At 38.6% G+C, this 27179-nt stretch overlaps 1 protein-coding gene across 5 annotated transcripts in view; it reads right to left on the reverse strand.

Annotated features, from left to right (window-relative positions):
* Positions 1 to 27179, reverse strand: part of nbeab (neurobeachin b) — a 199838-nt gene that overhangs the window by 66172 nt on the left and 106487 nt on the right. For all 5 annotated transcript variants that reach the window (XM_084950036.1, XM_084950038.1, XM_084950037.1 and 2 more), the window contains 4 exons: positions 25940 to 26048; positions 22572 to 22738; positions 10101 to 10225; positions 781 to 927 (listed from right to left, as the gene is read on the reverse strand). In XM_084950036.1, coding sequence (XP_084806162.1) covers positions 781 to 927; positions 10101 to 10225; positions 22572 to 22738; positions 25940 to 26048 — 548 coding nt within the window. The remainder of the gene's footprint in view (positions 1 to 780; positions 928 to 10100; positions 10226 to 22571; positions 22739 to 25939; positions 26049 to 27179) is intronic.

The following is a 27179-nucleotide window of genomic DNA, read 5'->3' on the forward strand; positions in this document are numbered from 1 at the left end:
GCATGAGGTGTTAAGTGAAGATCTGGCTTTATCGACAAGAATGCAGTCCAGCATTCTTGAGCTGCACTCAAAGCTGAAGCGAACTCTGTCTAACTTGCCTTTTAAAGCTATGCCGAGGTTCAAAGGCAGCACAATTTTCTCCAAACATGTATTACTCTGGTCAAATTACAGACGTTTTGGCCAACCACCACCTTTACAGTATGCTACACTACTAACTGAATTGTGCTAGACAAAGTATTAAAGCTGTATTAGGATACTGACTATGAAATCAGACAATAATCATACAGGTAACACAAATCGAAGATGTTTTAATCAGTACGATTTCTATTCTTTGGCTCTTCAGAATTAAATAATGCAGCAGAATTAAGAATAATTAAGCTTCTTTAACACCCAAATATAAAAATCTATTCTATTTTAAACGTTTTCCATTCAATAGATTGTATCTATTAAAAGTGTGACTTATTATGTTATAATATACAGTAGCTGTCAAGTATGTGTGTGGTATTAGGATTATTTTTTATGGTTAATACCGTCAAATCATTGCATGAGAATAGGTGTATTATCCGACATCCAATATATCACGTTATACTAAAAGTACCAAACAATTACTGTGCATCATGCTCTTACCAAATATTTCAAGGTTTTTACTTTCAGATATACTTTTACCACTGCAATTTCATTTTAGTGCACTTTAAATGCTATAACACATGCATCCAACGACTTCACCGATTATGCCAGCTATTAGGATAGGAACAAGCAGCAGTGGTGATTTATACTTACCACCCAGGTTGTCCATCTCCTTCTCCTGCAGCAGGCTGACAGCATCGTCGTCTCCATCCAGTATTAGTTCGGTCTCAGAGTTCTGAGTGGTGACAGTTGGGCTGCGGAACACCGTCTTAGACTTGACCACTTCGTTCTTCTCAGAGGCTGTAAAAGCAAGTACGGGAAGAGAGAGCACTAAATGTCGTCTACTGCTCTTTGAAGCTAATAGCAGGATTTGTAACTGTGCTTATATGAGATTGAGATACTCGGTTAATGATATTTTTTTTATATATAATTATTTAAAAGCAGGTGGGACAGAAGTGTGTGCCTGTAGTTTTTAATTTTTTTTCTTTGATTTTTTTCTTTTTTATTTCAGAAAACTCAGTAGAAAAACAAATAAACATGAAAAGCACACAGAAACATTGCTATCTAATATTGAAGGCACTATGTTGCATTGGAAGGCTTATAACCTAATTGGGCTATCCAAGCTCAAAACATGGGAACTCATTTCATATATATGTTTAACATAATACACATTGTCCTCTATAGTTTCTATGCAAATATTTTGAAGCATAACGTAATAAAGTGTACATAATGCTTTCAGAAGTTTAGCATAATCTACACAAATACCTTTGTTGGAAGGATGCTACTTGCTAGCCCCTATCCATTAGTTTTCTCAGCCACTTATCCACCACCAGTCTATTTCTATTTCTGCTATTTACCACAGAGGTTTCCAGTGCTATATTTTTCCTCAGCAAAACTGTAAAATCCAATCAAAATGTTTAGTAGTTGTACCCTACGACTGAGCAATCACTTGCTTGAAAAGTCAGTGAGGAAATTAAATAAAAGAAAATAAGTGTGTGTTACTAAAGGGGATAATAAATATCGAACAAGAAAACAACACTATTGCAACAGCAGCAAAAACCAAGTTAAAAAGTTAAACCACACACCCACCAAATGACATTTGTAACTCCTGCATCCATAATACAGACGGCAATCTTACACACACACACACACACACACACAGTCATGGTAACAGTTGAGAAAATATAAATGGTTTTGGATAATATTTGGTGGAAAAAAACTTTTTTATTCCTATCTATAAACTAAAATGCAAACATATGGTAAAGTATAAAAACTGAGAAAAATAAAGCATGGAGAATCTCAGCATGAAATGAATAGTGATACGTGGGATGAACCTGACACAGATGCACACTAATGTACTTGCCATTCCATATAAAAGAATGTCAGAGTACACATTTGCTCACTGACTGCTTTTTCGAGTGGTTGAACATCAGAGGTGTTTCAGCTTTTATTTTTAGACAAGGTCAACAACAAAACGCTACCTGCATCTTAAAAGACCAACAGCTGAGTCAGGCATACGTCTTAAGCTCATAGCAGATTAGAGATATCATTTGCCTCTTGCAGATACTTGACAAGAAGGAGACTGTGCAGACAGCACAATTAGAAGGCTGCTTAGACCAAGACTTCATCATATGGCTATAGTGAAGCATGTGTTCATACATCCTTGAAAAAAAACAAAGAGCTCCAACAACACATTTATCAGCTTAAATCAGCCCATCTCCAACATGTGCCTGCCACACAGCCGCTCAAAGCGTTCATATGAATTTGTCTTTCTGACGTCCAATGTGGGAAATAACCAGAGGAGAAATTTGCGCGTGCGAAAGGAAGAACACATATCAAGAAACGGGAGGTGGCTGACACCAGCCTGACATGTTTCCTTTCAGCACAGTTCTTAATTCGCCTCTCCCTCCCCTGAGGAACATGTACCTTGTCTTGAAGAGGTCACATTTGACTGTTGTCAACACTGCTACCAAGAAAAAAGTCTGCTTCCTGCTCTGTCTCATATTTGGAGTGCTTTCATCAGACGAAAGGAAGCAGTCTGAGCATTTCGGAAATGAATTCTGCGCAATGTTAAAGCCAAAAGCCAGCCAGCGGCCAGAAATCAAAGCAGAAAGAGTGAAATTTAAAACTGTAATTCTGTAAACCATCATTATACTCAGAGTAAATGAGGGAAACCTCGGCAGACAGGCCGATGTTCTGATTGGCAAGTCTGGACAGGGTTGAGTAGACCAAATAAACCATGCTGATTTCTACATGCAAACGACCAACATCTCCTTTTTTTAGGGCAGGCAACAATGCAGGAGGAGAGGACTGAACCCAGCTTTGCCCAAAATGCAATTTAGTTCTCAGAGAAAAGAAAATGAATAAGGTTATAAATAAGAAATGGAGTGGTATGACATGTAGGAGAAAATGTGCTGACATGAAAAGCGATGTTCTCTAGAGTCATGGCCCTGGATGGACTCTCATATTAAAAGTGCTGCTGTGAGAAGAGTCAACAATTTGTCACCATTACTGGACTTGATGTGCAGTCATGTTGAGGCAGACTCATTAGAAAGCTTTTCATGAGTTCGCCCTGGGCGAACGTGGCAAAACAAGAGGAATGTTCCTTCAAGGACCTGATACGACTCATGTGATTGACACAAAATAAAAATGAATGGAGACGAGGGCCGGTTGATGAAGATGTGTGTCGCCTACTGAAGGACATGTCATAGTCTTTTCAGCTCTATGCTTTAGCAATAAAAAAATAGATGGAGTGAAATGTGCCTTATGAATTATCTTATTTTGCATTTGCAGGTAAAATTTATATTATTATGTTTCTGATGTAGCGCAACAATAAAAAAATGCAACATCCACTGGAACTGACAGAGCTCTACTTACACCCTCACCAGTCAGGTGGTAAAGTCTGTCATTTACATAGTTTAGTTGAATATTTTTTTGGCTCTGTGATACCCATTTAAATTTAAATAAATTTATGATCCACTTTGGTTGTGCTCGTGTGTTTTCATTCAAGTTTTTCTTTTGTAGTTTCCAGTTTACTTTGATATGCAGTCATTGTTTTCTCCAAGGTTAACTTCCTGGTTGCGGATAAACTCTCATGGATGGATGCATATGAATGTCCTCTACTCCATCACACTGTAATGTTTTGCTATGATATGTTTCAACCGTGCAAAAGTGGACTTTGAGGTAAGATCTCTCTCTTTTTTGGTGGGTTGCCATGTTTCTAAAGCGCCGACTTGTTGATATAACATCAAACTCAATGCACCATTCAAACATTAAAAACAGCAACAAAAGAGTTTGCTATGTTTTTGTGGGGTTGGCTTTAGTAGGCTTGAATGCAACAATTCGGAGTTTAGGATTGGAGAAAAAGTAATAGATGTTCTTTTTGTATTTTGTTTCCTGCCTGCCTTGGAAATAATTAAATCTGGAGAGTTGTGTAGTTTTTGTATGTCTTAACGCCACAATGAAAAGACTTGGATGAATACAGTTTTTAATTGCTGCAAATGTCTACTTTGAGATACTGCTTAATTTTCTTTTCGGTAATGTGCTGGGACACTGTTCCTCCTCTGTAAATTTAGAATAAATAACAATAAAAAGCAGATGTCTGAACCAACTTCCTGGACTGTTGTACTTATTTTGGTTTTATGAATTCCCCAAATTATACACAGATTTATTTATTTTTTTGGCCTAAAGGTTTTCTGTGAGAAAACTTCTCTAAGACACGGTTAATGTCAAAGTTTGCATTTCAGTCCCAGGAAAATCTTTACGTAAACTTAACCAAGCAGTTATTATATTTTTATTGTATTTATTTATTTAGCCTAATTCTAATCAAACTGAAAACTACAAAATAATAATGATAACAATAATAAAATAAATAAGCATGCAAAAGAGAGAAAAAAAAAAGCTATGTGGTAGAAAGCTCTGACTGCCTCTCACAAGCCCGAGCTGCTGGCTCATATCCTGATCAACAGCATTAACATAACATAGAATAACATACACAGCAATCTGTGAAAAGCTACTGTCATTGACTCCTGAGTGTCACAGCAGTTTGCTTTTAAGCTCTTTAGAAACAGTTCCAGGAGGAGCTACCGATCACTGGTCTCCCGGGTCGTTTTGTTCAATCACCGAGTTGAAACTGCCTCAGAGTGCACTAATTACACTCAGTAAAGTGCAATGCAGAGCTTTCATGACCTCAGTGGAGGCTGATGAAGACCTGCCGGCTGTCACTAACAGAGGCCGTCTCTGAACGCACAAAGTCCGGAGTTCACCCTCTCAGATATGCAATGCCCAATGTGGCACAACTTTCCTTAAAACACTGAGTCTAACTTCATCTTTAATTTTTACCCTGGTCAGACAGATTTGTTATATAGAGTTTAAAATATGCTAAAGGATTAAAAAAGTTATTCAGTTGTTCAGTTCAAATAAACTTTGCAAGCTTAGATAAAGGCTCCCATTTTGAAAATATTTTAGGGTTGAGCAGTTTTATTACACAATGTGGAAAAGATGAGCTTTGAAAAGCCTTCAAAGGAGCATTGAAAAGCCTTCAAAGGAGCATTTAATCAACTATAGCAACACTGCCAGGGTCCATTCTTGATATACTGTATTGATACAGGTTGAGCGTTGTGGCACTGGAATTTTATTTTTATCTCAGTAGTGTAGTGTAAGCATGGCTTTTTGCAAGTCTTATGTATAATATAGACCCTCCCTCTCACACTTTTCGCCATTCCTCAAAAAGAAATCCACAACATCCTTCTCTCACATGTTCATCCCAAAATCAATTCTCCTTGTTTGTCCTCCAGCCTGTAGTCCTGTTTATCCATTTTTTTTGTTAAGAGTCGCCCACTAATGGAGACGATGTCAGCTTAATAAAGTAAATTGCACATTTTCCAAAGAACACAGTTCAACAAGGTATTTCATTATTAGCTTTGTTGTGAGCGGTTCTGTTCAATTATGATTGTCAACTGTATCGCTCTTCCTATCTGAGGAAGCATCCATCTATCCATGATTAGAGGTTCCTCCTTATGCAAGTAAACATTAATGACACTCTACTCTGCAATCTTAGCTAGCTGCATTCTTGTTTTGGCTGATAAATGTACACCAGTGAGAAATCAGTTCGTACTCAGAACAAGGTCTGTGGAAGCATTAAATTGTGGATCGTGATTTCTGGAAAGTGACACTTTTTATATGTATATTTTTGGTGCTTCGAGCAGGTAAATGCCACCTGGTTCCATTATATTTAACTGCAGGAAGACATAGTGCCAAAACAGGAAAATTCACACCAAAGTAATCTAGACCAGCGGTCCCCAACCCCCGGGCCTTGGACCGGTACCGGTCCGTGAGTCGTTTGGTACCGGGCCACGAGAGTTGAGGCTCAGGTGTGAAATGTATGGTTTTCAGGGTTTTTTTGTTATCGTTTTTATCATTAACTCGGTTTTCCTTGGTCTTTTCACGTGTGTTATGAATAAATCTTCTTTTTTTCGGTACCGGTACTAGTTTTATTTTGTTGTATTTATCCGCGACACCTTAAAGGTCGGTCCGTGAAAATATTGTCGGGCATGAACCGGTCCGTCGCGCAAAAAAGGTTGGGGACCGCTGATCTAGACACATAAATAGCAGTATGAGCCACAGGGAAAATCTTCAACAATTTGTTACATCTTGTAATTCACTTATTATGCTGTAAATAAAACTCCATATATTTGGAAGAAAAAACAAAAACAAAACTTGTATCTGAAGATGGACCCTAACTTAAAAATCTCAAGTCTTACCTGACTTTAAAAAAATAAACTCTAGAGCTTCTTCAGGAGCGTTGCTGTTTTATACATACATAGATTATTTACAACACTATCACCAGACTGCACTATCATTCACACAAGTTTTGCACACTCATTCCAACATCTATAGAATATGAACTCTATAGAACAGTTTAAATATATCTCTTCCGTTTCCCAGATTCAAATCCTGTCCTCCTACGCTTGCTCTCCACAGGCTCCACATTCCACAAGAGTCCTGTTCATGGGATTGCATTACTGTGAAGGGCGATGCAATTCTGCCTCTTGTCTCTATACTTTTATTTACTCTGCACTGAAAGATGAAATGAGGGAGGAGGGGGAATGACAACTTCATACTTACTGCAATGCGGGCCATCTGTATGTGTAAACATAACAACTTTGATGTAAGGGAGTTTATACAGTGCAGACGCTTCCACTTGGGGTAATCTTTATCCAATATCCTGGAATAATCAGAGGTTACAAACAATCTCTTCTCTTCATCAAAACACTTATAACAAGGTCTAATAATCCCCACACCTCCATATACTTGCTGAAAAGCTGCATTCAAATGCCATTATTTTGGATTTACATGTTAGCCAGCTCATTTATCTTCATTTAATATCTGTGATTATAAAGCTGGAGCGAGCTGGAGAAGGTTAATATCACATCATGACTCTGCCTCCGCAGAAGTACAGAGCTATAAAGATCTCTGCCTGGGGCAATCAGCTCTGAGAGAAGGCGCTCACCTGAAATGAGACAGCAAGGACACTCGGAGGTAAAACACCCCGTTAAACATTTGGATCAATATTAACGTGACTTCCATTTCATGCTTGCCCAATTCCAATCACCTAACAATATACTCGGATACTGGGCGGAGGCTGGCGGTAACAGGGCAGGTTATTACAGGAAGAGGGCAGAGACAGAATGTGCTGGCTAAGCTGTCAATGCTGCTAATAGACAACGAGGTAGAGTTTAAGGCAGAGTTTAACCTCCCATCACACATGTCTGTGATTGTACACACTCTTGCACACACATTGTATAAGTTACACTTGTACTAGTTTTAACAATAACTTGATTTAAACAAATACAGATCACATTTAAAGTTGTGTATTAAATTTGAATGATATCAAAACTCCACAGAGGACATTCTTTTTCTGAGATAAACACCAAACTCACTAAAACCTTATTGCAAAACACATCATCGTTTAACATGTGGTACTAACCTCTAAAGTCTGAAAATACCATCAGTTTAAAAAAAAAAAGATAAAAAGCAGTTAAAATAATTGGTAAAACTTGTGAAATATAAAAAATCTTCTTAATATCAAAGAGAAAACACAAAAGAATGCGGTGCCAACAACCATGCAAGCCACTCGCTGAAATGTTGATTTAAAAAATGTTCTATTGCACTTTCATTTTACCCAAGACTGACATTTACTCTGAACACAATCATGCAAGTCTGCCCTCTTCAAACTCAAATGGTGCCTGAGTGTATACTGTCATATCCTGCTGTCAAACCAGGAACTGGCTATTCAGTTTAAACAACCTGCTGGTTTTCCAGTAGTCTCTGATTTTAAAGCCTCAGTAATGACTCTCATGGGCCAAGTCAAACAAGCCTCTTTGTTTTTCTACTATAGTGCCTATGCTGCCCGGAAGCCAGTAAAGAGTTGTATAGCATCTCCATCAAACCCCAGAAACAAAGTCTGGATATGACAAATGATTTCCAACCTCTCAGCCTTTGCACCAGGATTATCTACAAAGAACAGGTCCTATCCTTAATACTATGCTAATTAAAAGTGAATACTCTTGTAAAAAACACAATGTGTCATAATCCATTTTTTTTAAACTGCCAACTGTCACTGCCAAAAAAAACTCTGCTGAAGCTGTAACAAAGAACAAAAGGTTTCTCATTTTAACTCATAACAAAAAAATGGCCTCGACTGCGCAACCACATCAAAGACTGCTGGAAACAGCCTGAAAGTGCAGCTCACCTCTCATGGAGAGCAAGAGGGCCATCCGACCGCAGGCGATCCCTTTCACTTGACAAGTTTATACATTATTCCGCTCATTAAAACCACCGCATGCCAGCAGGACTTCAACAAGTCTTCTGTCAACCTCATTGAGGTCCTAATGTCACATTGCAGAAAGAAAACTGAAAGCTCCAAAACATTCTGGTGAACGAATGACGTAAATAGCAAGTAAAGTTCACAGTATGACATGTGTTACCTGAGTCAGTAAAGCAGCTAATTCAATTCAATTCAATATTATTTATATAGCGCCAAATCACAACAACAGTTGCCTTAAGGCGCTTATTATAAAGGTAAAAACCCTAGATTAATACAGAGATAATGCACACATGCTAACACATACTTTGAGCACCTGCACAGTGGAGTTTGACAAATAAAAATGTGTCTGGTTTGTAACTGATTCTTACCCTTCATCTGTATGAGTACTAAAGCAATTTCATGTTACAGTATGTTATAGAGGACTTTCACGATATAGGTCATACCTTGGAAACTTTCTTTTGTTTTCTTTTTCTTTTTGATATGAACTGAGTTAAAGTTATCTTAAGAACAATAAATAAATAACAAAATACAGTAAATGTCAGTGTTGAGTGGAAGGTGAGTGGGAGGAGAGTTTATTGCGGATGTTCCAATCTGTTAAGCATTTAGTGCCACTTTATTTATTGGTAGGCAGTGTTGATGCAACACAATGCAATTTATTCATCAAAGATTCTTAAAAGCTCTTTGATATTTTTAAGTGGATTAAAAAAATACTAATGTAACATTAATTGACTTGAGCCCTTCTTACAATGGAATCAATGAAGAGCTGAAAAGCCACGTTTGTACTTATCGAACGTAACAGTGGACCCATTATAAAAAAAAATCTGAGAAATGCTATTTCTATATGGGTGGAGCATCATCCACTGAAACACCAGTTCATGTTCATGTACAGAGTTGCCATGATGTACATACTACAGCAGCAATGATAGCGCAAGAGCTGAATGTAGCCAGATGACATCCCAAACCCAACCCACCAGTCTGTTCAGTAGCTCAAAACTGAGGCACAATGAGGTCAGGGAACATTGTCATGATCATGCATGTGTCTGCAACCATATAACAAGGCTACGCTGACCACAATGAGTTCCCTGCTTTCTGTTTTCCATAAAGTCAAAATGGGTCTTACTCTATTAATTTCAGTCTCAATACATTCAAACTTGTGCCATTAAACATCTGCGCTGCTATTCAATTACAGACAGGAGAGTATCGCCAAGGGATTTTAACAGTACTGAGTGGCTTTTAAAAGTCAGTGTGGCAGGATATAAAGAAATAACCGACAAAAGGTGGTGGGCAATGCTGCGAGGCTGCCTCGGTCAATGAGAAAGGTTTGAGGCATGAAGAAGAAAATAATAAAGCGGGAGAGCCAATTTGCTCTAGAGTATGTGTTGCAATGATAATAAAAAGTGCAATAAAATGGATGTGTCATGTTCAATTCACAGGACTCATAAAAAATGTTACCTATAAAAATTTCTGCTAAGCAACATGTTAAACTAAACGGACAAGCGGAGGCTAAACTTTAATCCTTTTTCAAAAATGTTTTAATGGCAACATTGAAGCATTGAAATGGGATAATGCTGGATGTGAATTTTTAGTGCCCTAATTATGAAAACTTTTTTTAAATGCACATTCCATAAAAATGGGAAAAACTCACCATACTCTTGCAGTTCCTTGCATACGACATCTAGGTGGGTGGAGCCAAATGGGTTTCTGACAAATCTCCGCCTTCGCCGCAGGTCATCTTCCCAGTAGTCAAGACGCCAGAAGTCATGCAGCTGACTATGGAGGAGACCAAAAAGGACAGGCAGGTTAGACAGAGCAAACAATGATGGACTGATTACACCAGCCACGTTCTTATCAGAGGAAAACATCTTGTGGAGAAAAACCAGGCCATAGTTAGAAGGCATATTAAGCTGGGCCTCTGCATACTGCATGCACCGACCTACTAATGTTAGTCCTGCTAATGCTATAGCATCAGAAGAGCAGGGAGCAGCAGCAGTCGCTGCACGCATAAATCACCAGTACTCCCATTAACAAATACAGCATCAAATTACAAGTATAAATGGCACAGCTTGCCTCCTTTTTACAATGTTTTTTAACAAGTCTTGTAAATCAAAGGTAGGAACCTCAACGCAGACAGCGTGGAGTTTAATGATCGGGGTCTTGGGGCGGTTGAGGCATGAGCCTATAAAACAAGCCCCCTCCCTGAGTATGTGGAGCCATGATTAAAATAATGTGCTGAAATATTCATTGAAATGATTCCCAGAGCCCTGGAGCAACCCAATAGAAAATTGCATTTTTATTCATTATTAATAACAGCGAATTAGGGTGGTAAAAAAAAAAAAAAAAGACAGAAAGAAGAAAACAGTTCCAGCATGTGGTAACCATCTTTGTAAATGATTATTTCAACATTAGTGAGGACCTGGGATAATTTTATTGCTTGCAGCTAATGCAAACCATTAAGCACCACAACCAGCATTAGGTTTCTAAGTGCTGCTTGTTCCAACTGCACGCTAGCTGGAGCTATTTCAAAGCCTTTATGTTTCCTTTAGAGGGGAATACAGCAAGACAAGTCTTGCTTTAATTTACCTTTACCAAGGAGAAGGAAAAAAATTGCATCAACTCTAGCTGACAGACGAGAAATCCTTACATCAGCTATTCCAATTTTAACCAAATGTGAAGAAATAACACATATTTTTCCTTCGTTTTGTTCTCTTTAACAATGACACTATGTGCGAATAGGGCAGCGCACTTTGGTACCTCAACATTTGAGCTCATTTTATTATACAAATACAGGGCATCTGTAGATCTAGAAACAGAATAAATCTAGAAACAGGCGCTCAAATCTCAAAATAAAACCTTGGACAGGATATTGAGTGTTCAAATCCAAGCTGAGATTTTCCTGTGTGTGCTGGATACAGTAAGACCCTGGCAGGCAACCGTCTATTTCATTGTATAGTTTCTGCCCCCTTCCCTGCTACAGTACTGAGGGAGTCTAAACAGATTAAAGTGTTAGAGGGGATCACATCACAAAATACAGCCTTCTTGCTCCATAAATATAATATCTACCAGTGTCAGAAATCAAGAGGCTCAGGAGACTTAGCCGGGCTCTGACAGCAACATGAGCTCAGTTTCAGTTAAGTATCAATCAAAACTGAGTGTATATGTGTGTGTCTGTGTGTGTGTGCACATGTTGTATGCGCAAAGTATCATGAGCTGCTGTATGCAAAGCAACACTGAACGCCTTGAGCTTGTCCCCTGTCAATCTCCCTCAAAGCCTCACTGAAGAAAAGAGAGATGTCAGTGGGTGGAAAGAAGACACCCACGTAAATGATATTGTAAATGCGAGATTACACAGTGTGAAAAATGTAAATCCACTGCAGGCAACTGGGCGATTACTGTTGAAGATTATGTCCCCTAATTCTTAGTACAAATACACAGCAGATGCCAGTGGGGGATAAATCTGCCTCTTTGAAGAGTTCCCTGTAACAGCATTAACTAAATTTGCTGCATTTTACACAAAGTGCTTGTTTGCTTATTTGAGTACAACTTCAAGGCAAAATATCTTCATTTGTCTTTAACAGCAAGCAAATACACAACAAACCAAACCTCAATCAACTGATTAATGAGTTGGACGCCGGCGTTTTTTATGTCTCCTTGCCTGTTTCGGCCTGTGCAGATGGTTTCAGTTTAAATCTGCTGTTTGAGGAGGAATTGTGATATTCTACACTATGTGGTCAGTGCTGGACCGGATTTGGACTGTGCCAAAGTACTGTGCTGAAGGAACCTCCTCTCTGAGGGTGGTCCAAAAGCTGCTCAGGAGGATTGCAATCCTGATGGGGATACACAGTTGGATGGCATCGAGCTCCCAGCTGTAGCTCTTCAATAGGGAAATGGCAATGAAACACTAAAGAGCATGTCCATGTCTTAAAAGCATTGTAAGAAATGAGAGTTTGTTTTCTTTTTCCCCAAACGCAGCAATTTCCTCATCCATGGGCCTGAATAGCAGATTTTAAAACTGCACTTGGATAATGTATGCACACATTTTTACTGTTTAATATGCTGCAAAAGCTAACAATCAACACCAATCTCTTCATTTTAAAAAAAATTCAGATAATCAATTTTTAATATAAGTAATAAAACACAAATCCAGCTACAGAATCATTAATAGAAAGATAGTGTGTTGTCTCAGTAACAAATTGTCCATCCAACATCATTCATTAAGGGATGGTTGGAGACCTTTCTTATTTGACACATCAAATGTGTCTGGCTTCATGACAACCATAAAGAATTGCTGTGAGCCGGCCCGCTAGAAACTGGCAAAATTTATTAGTCCCATCACCCATCAATCACCCAAATGGATTTCAAACCGCATTTTAAAAGCTAATTTTCCAGCACTGATAACCTACAGGAAACGGGAACACCATTATTTATGGCCGCTTTCAGACTTGCTAAGTGCAGTAAGATAAATTTGTAACAGGACTATTGTCTATTCTCTGCTCTTTCAAATATGTATTTAAAGGGCATCTTTCCTCAGGGAGCCAGTGTTGAGGTCTTTGAGATGAACACCTAAGTATACGTGAAACGTAGGCTGTTGAAAAGAGAAAGCTAACTGGCGTAATTTAAAATAATAACAGTTTCTAGGAAATTATATCATTCCAAAAAAATGTTGGCTTACATTGGGTTGGAGGGTGAAATCTATTTTATGTTGCGGTTATAAAAGGACAGCAGAAACTCCATAGTTTCCAGAAATATTTCTGATTATTTGGCAAATAGTATCGGTGTTTATTAAAAAGGTGAAACTGTGCCAGGCAATTAAAATCATCTTAAATGTAATAAAACTATGTAAGTGATGGATTAAAACATTGAAAAGTAACACATTTTTGTAAACAACAACAAACTTTATTTATATAGCACATTTAAAAACCAGTGGTGTACCAAAGTGCAAGAGAGTAGGATGAAGTAACAGGGAAGGATGAGGGCTATGGCAAGGTACCAAAACATGCTAGCAGGTTGAATGGCATTAAAAACACAAAAGCAAAAGAATTGCATATAAAAACATAAAAGAAAACTAAGTGTAAAGGATAAAAAAAAAAAAAAAAAATGATTAAAAGTAATTAAGAATAAGCCGAAGATAAGAATAAGCATTAAGCTAACTAACAAGCAAGCGTTAACTGGTAGAAAAGGCGAGGCTAAATAAGTGGGTTTTTAACCGCGATTTGAAGGAATGGATGGAATCAGACTCACGTATAGCGATGGGGAGGTTATTCCATAAATCGGGTGCAGCCAAGGCAAACGCTCGGTCACCTCTAGTCTTCAGCCGGGATCTCGGCAGTACCAAGAGTGACTGGGAAAATGATCTTAGTGCTCTAGTAGGGGTGTATAATCTAAGTAGCTCAATGAGGTAGCTTGGCACTATATTGTTAATAATTCGGAAGGTAAGCCGCAGGATTTTGAATTTAAAGCAATATTTAATGGGAAGCCAATGCAGATCAGCAAGGACAGGGGTAATAGAGACACGCTGCCCACTACCAGTAAGGAGACGAGCAGCCGCATTCTGAACAATTTGGAGTCTATGGAGAAGAGTAGAGTTAAGACCGAAGTAAAGTGAGTTACAATAATCCAACCTAGATGTCAAAAGGCGTGGATAAGCTTTCCAAGGTCCCTATGCGGAACATAGTGTCTGGCCTTGCTAATAAGACGCAATTGATGGAAGCACGATTTAACAACAGAAGACACTTGTTTGTCGAACTTAAAAGAGCTATCCAAAAATACAAATATCCAAATATTTACCTGTCATACAGTTACAGGAATAAGGCAAAAACATTGATACAGCAATATGATGTATCACTTCTTCTGGCAATTACAGACAAATTGACACCAAATACTAGTATTTGCATTAAAACAGACAGGCACAGTCAGTGGATTTTGCCACAAATTTGCATTACTAGAGTCACTACTTCATGACTCATTGTTGTAAAGCTTATCAAAGGAATGAAGGGAAAAGCGATCATAAACTGACTGGCAATACAGAAAAAGACATTCAGAGAGCCATAAAAGCAAACAGAAGGAGAAGCAGAAGGAGAGGAAAGTCATCTAGAAAACATAACAAACATCTATAAAACGTAAGAAATAATAATGACAGAACTGAAGAAGCTTCTCGGATGAGAGGTGAAACGTCTTCAAGTAACTTAAAGAAGTCCAGACGCTTTTCTTTGCAAGCTCCTTTGACTACGATGACCTGGATGACTGAGAACCTTCACAGACATAATAATGATAGTGTACACAAACTGACAAACCAATGTGGCAAAATGCTGTGTTAGGAAATTGTCATTCTTCTGGGCAACACATTGGGAAACTTCAGTTCAGTTCGATTCTGTTCAACCCAATTTTACCCAATCCAAGTTGCCTCAAGGGGCTTTATATTGTAAGGTAGACCCTACTATGATACATACAGAAAAAAACCCAACAATCATATGACCCCCTATGAGCAAGCACTTTGGTGACAGTGGGAAGGAAAAACTCCCTTTTAAAAGGAAGAAACCTTCAACAGAACTATGCTCCGGTAGGGGCAGTCGTCTGCCGTTGGGGTGAGGAGACAGGACAAAAAAAGGACAAAAAAAAAAAAAAAAAACTATGAATGAGAGCCAGAGATTAATACCAACTAATGATTAATGATTAACTAAATGAGTCATATTTTGAGTTGCTTTGTGGTTCCTACCGCTATTTAATAATCAAACAATATTTTCATGACTTGCATCTATAGGTTCTTTATAAGGTAGATAATTGATGAAAACTGAAACTTTAAAATCGTCAAATGGGAATTTTCACACACACTTAAGTTGCAAAATTGTATATAGGGATATACAGTTAGGTCCATATATATTTGGACATTGACCCAAGTTTTGTTTTGTTTTTTTACCTTTTTTTTTTTACCTGTTTACTAAAACAATTACAGTAATTCCAATTACTGTTATATAACGGACATGGACATGTGTAGACTCTCAGCTTTCATTTGAGGGTATCCACATTTAAACTGGATGACGAGTTTAGGCGTCTCAGCTCTTTAACGTGTACCACCCTCTTGTTTTCAAGGGACCAAAAATAATTGGACAATCGACTCAAAGGTAACTCATGGGCAGGTGTGGGCAATTCCTTCATTATGTCATTGTCAATTGAGCAGATAACAGGTCTTCAGTTGATTTGAGGTGTGGCGCTTGCATTTGGAAGATTTTGTTGTGAACAGACAATATGCAGTTAAAGGAGCTCTCATGTGGGTGAAACAAGCCACCCTTAACCCTTTCATGTATAGTGGTCACTACAGTGGACAGCTATTCAAAGGCTGTTTTCTTGTATTTGTGTCAGTGTTGATGGTATACTTGCACATAAACCACTACATTGGACACTGATGTGTCACTCCATAGCCTGCCACCCACTGGTCAGTCAGTTGTCCACCTAAGTGGACATGTAAAAAACTTTTTGAAAAGTACGTTTAAAAAATATTTTTTCCTGCCTAAAGATGAATAAAAATACTTAAGAAAAAGAAATACCAATTGATAATTCATGCATGAAAGGGTTAAGCTGTGAAAACAGAAAAAAAAAATCAGAGAAGTTGCTATGATATTAGGAGCGGCAAAATCATCCTGAGAAAGAAAGAAAGGACGGGTGAACTCAGCAACACAAAAAGGCCTGGACGTCCATGGAAGACAACAGTGGTGGATGATCGCAGAATCACTTCCATGGTGATGAGAAACCCCTTCACAACAACCAGCCATGTGAACAAAACTCTCCAGGATGTAAGTGTATTGATATTGAAGTCTACCATAGAGAGAAGACTGTATGAAAGTAAATATAGACGTTCACTGCAAGGTGCAAGCCACTCATAAGCCTCAAGAATATAAAAACTAGATTGGACATTGCTAAAAAATAAAAATCTAAAAAAGAAAGCTTACTACATCATCTGTAAAACACAGTGGAGGAAGTGTGATGGCTTGGGTGTGCATGGCTGCCAATGGCACTGGGACACTAGTGTTTATTGATGATGTGACACAGGACAGAAGCAGTCAGTGTTCAGAGACATACTGTCTGTTCAAATCCAGCCAAATGCAGTCAAATTGATTGGAAGGTGTATTATAATACAGATGGACAATGACCCAAAAAACAGAGCCAAAGCAACCAAGGAGTTTATTAAAGCAAAGAAGTGGAATATTCTTGAATGTCAATGACCTGGTCTTAACCGAACTGAGCAGAAAGTCCCACAAAAAAACAACAACTGAAAGTTGCTGCAGTTAAGGCCTGGATGAGCATTAAAAAGGAAGAATCACCAGCATCTGGTGACATCCATGACTTCCGGCTGTCAATGCCAGCAAAGGGTTTTCAACTAAGTAGTAGAAATGAACATTTTATTTTCAGTTATTTAATTAATTTGTTATTTAATTTGTCTTTTTGTCTTAAATTACTTTTTGAGCACCTGAAATGAAGTGATTGTGTTAAAAAACCGAAAGCTTTAGTTCCTCACATCTTTTTGTTCAACCCACTAAAATAAAAGTCTGCACTTCAACTGCATCTGAGTTGTTTCATTTAAAATCAATTGTGACAACGTGCAGAACCAAAATTAGAAAAAGTTATCTCTGTCCAAATATTTATGGATCCAACTGTAGAACTAAAATGTCAGCATCCATCTATAGCCTTTGAGATGCAATGCATCTTTTTTGGAGCAATGGCCTAACACGTTATAGGCCAGCTACTTAAGAGTCCTCAACACTAACTGAAATATGCACCTATTTCTCTGTAGCTTCACATCTGTAAATATAATGAAATGTATAATGCCTTAGAAATAAGTGACCACAGTGATCTGTTGTCAAAAGCAATAATTAACTTCATGTTTTTCAAGCCATTTAAAACAGAATGGCTCATAAAACTTGCACAGCGCTCGATTGCAGACAGATGAGTTTCTCATGGTTAAAGATTTTCTTTTTATTCTATTTATGCTCAGAGGGGATTTGTGTGAGGCAGTCGGGAGGAAGGACAGGGACATGCTGATTCAATAAAACACCATTATACTCCTTTTAAAAAGCTTCCATTGGTGACATGAGTAGGGGGTAATTATAATAAATGCCAGTAATCACCGAAAATTCTATTCAAAGGAGCAGTGACTGGTTTCTGTCTCACACACACACACACGGACACTGAAAACGCGCCAGTTTTTAGTGTAATTCTGAGGACAAGCGGTCTTTTCTTTTTCTGTTTGCCGACCTAACAGGCTCTGACTATGTGATCTGCACGGGGAACATGTTTGAAATGTCTCAGTTAAGGTAAAAATTGAGCTAAAGTAAAATAAGGAGACAGTAATAAATAGTTCACTTGTTATCTAGCTGCTCAATTAGTAATTTCTGCCATAGTAGTCAGTTCTCGTTCGCCTATTTAACACTGATTTATTGAAACCTATCCTTTGTGTACATTAAAATGACAACCAGACATGTGGCACTGTAATGACAGGGACCTCACACGCCATGAAAACCATCGGGCAGCCTGCAGAGGCTGCAAACCAAAGCGAAAAAATGTGAAAACATCTTCTGTCAACCAGCACATTCTTCTTCTTTTTGGGGATTTTTATGCAACATTCTCCCACATACTGCTGTTAGATTAAAAAACTAAAAAGACACAAAAAAAGCACCCTGTGCATGAAAGTTGTGACTGGCAACCATATGGTGATGAGCCCGTTGCGTTCAAAGTAAACTATAAAGTAAGGAAAAAAATACAAAGTAATTTCCTCTATAAAAACACACCAAGTCTGATCATGTGTCTCTCGAATGCCAAGTGTTAAGTGACTGTATGGCCAACATCATGATTAGATTATCACAAAGGGCTGCAAATGGCACACAATACTTTCATCTCTTTAATTTCACCATAGCTTTTCATCGCTGTTCTCAAGACTGCCGCAGACTTTAGGTTACGAAGCTGAGATCGAAATGCTTCGGGTTACTGGATATGACTTTTCTTTTGTTGATTAAGAGATAGAATGGAAACACACTGAAGAACGTTATTGGACAAAGACAAAAGGACACAGCGGCAACAAGATTAACTCCAGGTCATCTGGCATAATGAAGACAGACATACGAGGGATGAGGAGCCACATTGTGCTGTTGGTGAGCTCCCCTGGATCGCCAGCTTTCCGGAACCTATCTTTCACTGGAAATGTGGCACAGTCAAGCAATGCCCAGCTCAATTTCAACGCCCACTGAAATTGATGATTGCGTGAATGGGCCTCTTTCCAGAGATAATTAGCACAGCGTACAAGGTTAAGAGGGCCCCAAGGGAAGAGAGCCTGGTGTAGGTCAAGAACGAATGTGAAAAAGAGAGGATAGCAGCGAGCGAGAACAAAGAAGCATCATGTTTTCAATAAGATCAAATTAATGAAGATTATAAAATGCACCCTCACTTAGAGGCTGTTTTAAATAGAGCTGCATTTTATTGATGTACATAGTAGATTAAAAAAATAAGGAAGAGCAGAAACCGCTTTGGTAGAGTGGATGGGAGATAAACATCTAAAGTGTGCATGTGAACAGAAAAAAAAGCCCTTAGAGGTGAATTAATTTTATAGCAGCTTCTAAGATTCCCCTTTTGGTTTTACAATATTTAACAGAGTACTTCAGATTAATCACAAGAATGTAGGATCATACACATTTTGCTGCTCTGGACGTCAAGTATAAACGTGTCTTTGAATTATATCCAGTATGTTGCCAGATTAAATTTTGTTTTTACTGTCAGGCTCAATTGGGGACCTTGACTTTTGTTTTCTGCCCCAAAGGGATCATCAGACCTCAACCCTTGCAAGGCTTTAAGGATCTCTAAAGGAGCTCACACCCCCACTGTGGTAGTAGATTTCTATTAGAATTGATAACCCCTTTCAGGAAGGACCAAATACTGCGGGCACATTGTGAGTAAAAAGGTTCATTCCATCACAAAGTTATTATCCACGGGCAGATTGTTACCATTCATCACGTGCCAGAGATGAAACTCACTGTTAGTCAAGGGAAACGGCTGTTTCACTGCCTCGAAACAGATCAATATATGCCGCCATTTTCCTTTTGCTCCTCTGCTACAAAAAAGTAATTATACAGAAGAAATGTTGACAATCAATAGACTAGTCAGGTAAGGTTAAGGTCTGCTGTGGAGGCCAGCAGAGGCTCCTCCGTCAGCTGTCAGTGATGCTACTGAACTCAGACGCCCGCATGGGAACAAAGAGAAGCTTGTATGCTTCAGCTCCCTTTTACATTTGTGTTAGGTTGGCTGTGTCGAAACAGTTAGTATCAGTGCATGAAATCCAATGAATTTTCAAGTGTTTAAAGGTACGTGTGTGTGTTAATGTAATGCAATATTAAAATTAGACCTTTAAATATATAACAAAATATAATACAATAACACATATAAAAAGAAAAAAAGAAAATGAACAAATACACCATTAAGCTGCCTTTTTTACTCTAACGGTGTATTCAAAAAGACTTTTGTTGCATAAAATAAAGTTGCAGTTTAACTTTGTAGAGAGAATTTATTGTGCTGTCACAGTACGGTAGTCCCGTGCTGCAAAAGTGCTGGACATTAGTCTTCAATGAATTCATCAGCATCGCCTTGACATCTACTTTCACTTTAGACGAGCCTGAACTTTATAATCCACTGGCAGGGTTCAGAGGTCAACAGCAGAGGGGACCAGAGGGCAGGGAAAATCACTCTCTCCCTGGAAAAAACTCTGACATCCAATTTTCAACTTGATTTATCAGTGTAAAGCTAAAATTGATAGGGTGTCATTACTGCACAGGGAGCTGTCTTGGAGAGATGTATCAAAGCCTCCTCATTTTGATTTAGCACAGCGGATCAATACAACCCTATACTGTTTCAATTTGAGGACTATTGATTTTTCTATGCTGACTCCATACAGAGGGACATTCATCATCAAGCAAGCATATAGTATGGATCCAACGGGCCACCATAGGGTCTGATCTGCGTATTTTTCAGGCAGATCATATGACTGTAGAGCAGCTGTTTTAAAGCCGTGTACAGATCATTTCCTCATTTACCGCTCTTGCTGTAGGTGCTCCAACACAATTTCCTAAAACTGTTTGCTCTAATGTGAACAACAACTTAAAATCAACTGGCTGCAGATACCAGGAATTCAAAAACAGAGAAATCTAATACTTGGGCATCTAATGAGCAAAGCTGCAAACATGCGGTTTAAAAAAAAAGAAAAAAAAGAACACTAAACAAAAAAAGTGTCAGGAGTCTGACTACTGCCTTCCTATGAATAATTTTGTTTATAATATATCCTACACTAATGATAAATATCCCTTGGCATGTCCCCAGGCAGAACTTGGGAGTTAAAGGCAAAGCAATTTCTGTGCAAGACGGTAAAAACAAACATTACTAACTAAAGGTTCACTCCCTCCCTCTCTCACACTCATACACACACACACACACACACACACACACACACACACACACACACACACACACACACACACACACACACACACACACAACAGACAGCCACCTCAAAATGCTTGAGGGCTTTATATTTTACAAGAGAAGCATAAATGGGAAAGTTAATGTAGCATTGAATAAGACTGAGCTGCTGAACTGCAACACTGCCTTGAGCTTGTGAGCATATTGCATCATTTTTCTTCACCAGCAGGTTACCATTAAATTTGAATTTGTTGGAAGTTTTGCGGTATCATTTACAATGCACCCACGCTCAATAACCTTTTGTTTCAATGCAAATGCTATGCCTCTGAGAGAAACTCCATAAATATTTGAACAAGAGCCCAGAATTTAGTCCAATAGATTTTCATGGGTACTTAAGGTTCAGTCAGTTTTAAGAAAATCTGTACTTGGACCCTGAGATCCTCACAGTCACAGTCAAAATATTAACATAATATTAAACACAGTGTTTGGATAAGGTCAGTTTTTCTGCCATTGTTCTGGAAGCAATTGCAATACATTACTGCCTCTAACAAATCCAAGTGTCAACAGGAATTGCAGCATGTGATGTCAATATACATGCATTTGATAAAATTAGACTGGCTACTGCACACAATGTTCCGTGAGTAGAAGGATAAAGAACAACTTTAGCTGCTTAGAACATCTACTGATTTTGATGGAAAATGCTCGAAACATTAAAAACATAAAATAAAGCTATAAAAATGAGTACAACATTTTTTCATATTATGAGGAAACCTGGTTTAAGATCTGAAACAAATTCACGCTCAGCAAACCCAGTCGAACATCTGCACTGTATCGTTAAAACGTAATAACAAACTTAAAGCTACTGTTTCAGCAAAGACGCAAAAATTTGGCAAATAAGCAGTTGCGGTTTGTGTATAAAGTGGCAGACTTTCTCTCAACTGGCTGCTCTTGAATTAATTTTATGTGAACAAATTTACTACTACTGTGCATTTCTACAACTGGCCTGTATAATGTGATGTGGATATTTAACTCAAACTGCCTGAGGCTTTCCCTGCACCAAGTCATTGTTCATAGTTCTGCTATTATAAAAAAACTGCATGCTTTTTGTCATATCTGTAATTCCCAGCCATAAGCCCAGAAGAAAACAAAACAGCTTGCTGTGACTCCTTTGTTTGTCTAAAATAACTAGCTGTCAATGCTTCTAACCAGCCCTGCATCCATGGGACCATGTGGATGATAGTGAAAAGTAAGCAGCAGAGTGGGAGAGCTGGTGGTTGTTTTAACAGGGCCCATGGGGAAGGCTGCAACTACCACCAGGTGCTGGGCTGTGTTACTGAGAGGGTCAATGAATGCCTGGACAATGCTGCAGAAACACCCCAACCCCCGTCTTCCACCCCGGTATGTTAGATGACTGGCCAATCAGCTGTCCCCAGAGGATTAAGCCACTCGGCACTGTAATTGCATTTGCTGACCTGATTGCTGACCCTATCGGATCCTGGGAAAATGACATTAACTGGTGGCCCTATCCTCTGACTGCAGAGTACTGTGAACAGGTAACTTTTGTCCTGTAGGTTGTACCTAACATTGAGTGGCTATAGTTTATCTTGAAGTCTTAACACCACCCATGTAGGTCTGCAGTTAAACTTGTTCAAGTGTGGGGACCTACCTCTGGGCCAGCGTGCCCCAGGCACCATGCTTGTTGGTGAGTATGTTGACGATTTTCTGCTTTAACTGGTTGGCTGTTACATGGTCTCTGTGCTTAGCGGCGCAAATCAGGTGGTCACACATCTTCTCTTCCTCTTTTCTGTCAGCAGCATACTGAGCACAGTTTGACTAATTTCAGATTTAAGAAAAGAGAAGAAAGAAAACAAATATGTTAATCTCATTCTGTATTTATAAATTTAGGTACAGTATCTACCATCAAATTTAATGTTGGACATTGTTCTAATAGCATTTGAGAATGTCTTACTTGAATAAAGTCGGAATAATATATACACTCTAATGGAGCATTTGTCACGCTGAAGAATGTTATAGCTTCATTCAACACACTTGAGTGCATAAAGATATTAGTGGACAGCTGAGAGATATATTTCTACTCCCTTGGAGGAGGGCACTAAATCACTGCAAGCACATGAAGGCAGTCCATTGCCTAACTGTGGACAGATGAGGCTTCCTGTTAGGTAGCTTTGGATGGCGCTATTAGGAGAGAAGAATATAGCCTGTCAGGGTTTACAAAGCTACAATGCCATTATATCAATAAAATGTTTATGCTGTCCACTGGTTTAGCAATGGGTTAAAATGTGAAGATTTGCAGTTGTCTTCTAAAACAAACTGTAAGAATGTGTAAGAACATATTGTTTTATAGAATTCAAATCATAAATATAAAAAAAAATCTACTTGTCAGAATGTTTAAATAAAATACAATGTGTAAAATTTGCAGCTTTACTTGTAAACCTTTTTCCTGAAGTCAGCGCAACAGAAGCGCACCAGGTAGCTAAATGTAAACTAGAGTAGCACATGCGACTGTCTCACTAGGCCACCCTGAGGGGAACTCTTGCTAATATTTGCAATCTAATTTGCTAACAGAAGCTGGAAGTTAATTGAATTTCCTGCTTTAAAATTTGAATTCTGTCAGATATTATACTTCAACATATACCTCATAAAGCGGATAACTCAATCTCCGCCCGTCACCTCACATTACAACGTGACGCCGTGACAAATATCAAACATTATTTATCACTTAAAGCATATGACGCTTCTTCCTGACACCAACTTAATTGTAAAACTGTCTTATCTGCGTCCTGAATCTTCAATCTTGAAGAGTGGGTAATAAAGTAATGTCAGGCCTAGATGAAAAGTGTAGGCTGTCTGGAGTTGGCAGACAGAACGGATGGGGCCAGGTACACTTCCCCCTTCTCCTGACATTGCATATCTAACCGTCTCTTCCAGTTTATCTAGCGGGTCAAGGATCCTCAAGAACTGTATATCAAGCAGCTGTTTGAGGATGGCTGCTTCTCCCAGATAAGAAACTCATCACTACTCATATGTACAAGCTGTTAACAGAGCTGGCGGAAATGTGTGTGTGTGGTTTTGTTCGAAACACACATTTTGATGTTGAACAGTCAGACTGGTAATACTTCATAACAACTGTTGTTGCGATAATCGCATGATTATAAAACTTTGTGAATAGTTAAAAAAATGCAGTACAGTGTATTCTTGGCTATTATAAAGTTGTAATGTTGCTGTTTTAAATATTTTTGTTTTAAAGTAAGCAGGTGGTGTTACAATTTAAAATCAGAAGACCAAAAACCTGAAAACTACAGTTCATGTCCTATTTAACTCTCAGTTTTGTTTTCCACTCTAGTCTATCTCACCATTACTGCGACCCCAACCCTGTGGGTATCGCCAAGATAGCCCAACAATATTTGAAACCCTCACTAATGAGGAATTAAACTTTTATTATGATACCAAATTAAACAAGTGTATTAATCAGATTTGTAATATCTACCAAACCATTCATCCACTTTTGTTGTCTAGTTCGGGGTAATATAGCACGGAGAATATTGTGCATTCTGATGATATCTGAGTTCAATGGTTATCATTTCTCACCTCTCCCAGCTATGATGCTTTTAAATGAATGTGTAAACCACTACAACACTTGCAACTTGCTAGTACTTGCTTTCGCTTTATGAAATGTTTTAATTCTTTGTGGCAAACATTCGACACGATGTTGGAAACACTCCTCAGAGACTTTAAGCCATATTGACATGTTAGCATTACACAGTTGCAGCAGATTTTTTCCACTGCACATCCATGATTAAAATCTCGCCACATTCCAAAGGTAAGCTACTGGATTGAGATCCGGTGACTGTGGAGGCCATTTGAGAGCAGTGAACTCATTGTCATGGTCATAAAACAAACAGACATTTACAGCAAGCATATAGTCAGGTAGTGGTATTTAAGCAATGTTTAGTTGGAACTAAGGGGTCCAAGAAACTTTTGCCACACCATGACATCACACGCAGCCTGAACCATTCGCACAGGCAGGATAGATTGAAGTGTAATTGAGGCCCTACCATTTAAATGTGGCAGCAAAAATTGAAACTCATCAGACCAGGCAATATTTTCCCAACCTTAAGTTGTCCAATTTCGGTAAATCTGCACAAACTGTATCCTCATTTTCATGTGCTTCTGTACCAGTGTGGTCTTCTTCTGTTTCAAAGTTCAGTGTGTTGTGCATTCAGAGATGCTCTTCCGCATACCTTGGCTATAAGGAGTGGTTCTTTTAGTTATTCTTGTCACTAACAATCCCGCCATTTGTGCAAAATCACTTTTTCCACAATCTGATGTTCACTTTGAACTTCAGAAGGTTCTCTTGATTATGCATTTATAATTTCATTGAGTTGCTGCCATGTGATTGGCTGATTTGAAACAATGAGCAGTTGAACAGGCGTACTTAACAAATGGCCAGTGAGTCTAATTTATTGTAATTATTAACCTTCAAATAATAATTTGCTGTATTTGAAAAAATACTACTTACTTTCATAACATTTATTAGTGATGTTTTTATAAGGTCTTACCATATGATTTATTATTGTTTTTGCTATTACTCCACTTAAACCATAGTGTTTCCTTTCATATCTCAAATGATGGTTTGATAGGCGTAGGCTAAATACAGACAAAGGGATTTTATCCCCCGAGTTAGTTGGCAAAAGCTCATATCAAAATCCTAAATTAATATTGCCGGGATCCCTTTGCCACCAATAATTAAATTTATATGAGTTGTAAGAGCGAGGATTTAATCCTCGTGAGGACACAGAGGGACACGATTACTGGGCATATAAAGTTGAATGCCTGTTTTATACTAATAGGATTTGTTTAGAGCTCATTAGGAAATTGTCAAAATCTATTCACAGCAGATGGTAAAACTGAAATTTGGTCAATTGAAATATTGAAATAGTGTATTTACTGTTGATTCAGTAAGCTGAGCAACTCTGGGCAGGCCTTTAATGCTTTCAGAAGCATAGTTTATACCTCAAACTCTGCATGTTTGTGCACGTCCTCTGCTCGCTGTCTGTTGAGGATGAATTCAGCCTCGTTGGCAACCCGGACTATGTGGTCCTTCATGGCATGGCAGAGCAACCTTTAATATTGCAAAGAAATTTAAAAACAGGAGAAAACATCAGGATTTTTAAAATTACTATGCATTTCAAAGACACTCCAAAGGAAAGCACAGTGTAAAGGTAAATTTAGCTTGTCAGGACTGTGTAACATTCTGCTTAGTGAGAGAGGAGACTGGTAAACAGAATCATTTGTCTGAGTTATGTTGCAAGGCTGCAGGTCAGTGACAGACCCCTCTGTAGCATTAAGGAGGGAATAGAGTGTCATTAGAGCACTGGAGCCTGTCTGCCACACTCCTGATTGACTGAGCATCCCTTCCCACTGACCAGAACATCAACCCAGAAACTGTATTGCTGACAAGCCTGGCGGTGGAAAGCTTCTCACATGGCTGAGTCTAGACACTCCGTGGTCACCCACATTCACACATAGGTTCTAGTATCTTTAATAAGTGAAAACACCCTGGATATTGTGTGTAGATTACATGCCATTTTACACACCATTAGGCCAGCTTTGTTTTAATTAAAACACCCCTTGTTCCTCTTCAGTGCTTGATACAGATTGTAATTTTCCCTCCCATCCCAAGGAGAGGCAGTAATCCCAAGGCTGCATTCATCAGCTGCTCTCGCCTCTTTAGTTGTTGACAAGCACTCGTTAATAGACAGAAGTTCACTGTTCAAAGACAGAGGCTGACAACGCCAAGCTTTGTTTCGAAACCAAGAATAGATGAGAAAGCAAGTTGACAAGTGATATTTGGAGATGGAAAAAAGACATTTACGCGCTCCACCAGACTTTTTGTGGTATTATTTCATGCATAGAAAACACTAATCAATCACCATTCGCGCCATGACGGGAGTGAGGGTGCTTAGCTGCTACAATAAATGCAACTAAAACTTCATTATGTCAAGAGGGGGGCCTGATTATCATTAACATTTCTACTTTCTTTCGCTACAACAAATGTCTTATCATCAGTCATTTCAACAGCATTAAAGTTAAAAGGTTGTTTTTTATTTGTCTTGGTCCTTTGACTGATTCCATGTGTTGATTTGGAATGCACCTCCTGACAGTGCCTTTAGCAGAGGCGCCTCTCTCATCTCATGTTGGCATTCATTGACATACAACTCATGAAACACATTAGTTATAAAAGTAGTAACAC

The sequence above is a fragment of the Perissodus microlepis genome, chromosome 14 (assembly GCF_051167445.1).
Source record: "Perissodus microlepis isolate ML-2025 ecotype Zambia chromosome 14, ASM5116744v1, whole genome shotgun sequence".
NCBI lineage: Eukaryota > Metazoa > Chordata > Actinopteri > Cichliformes > Cichlidae > Perissodus > Perissodus microlepis.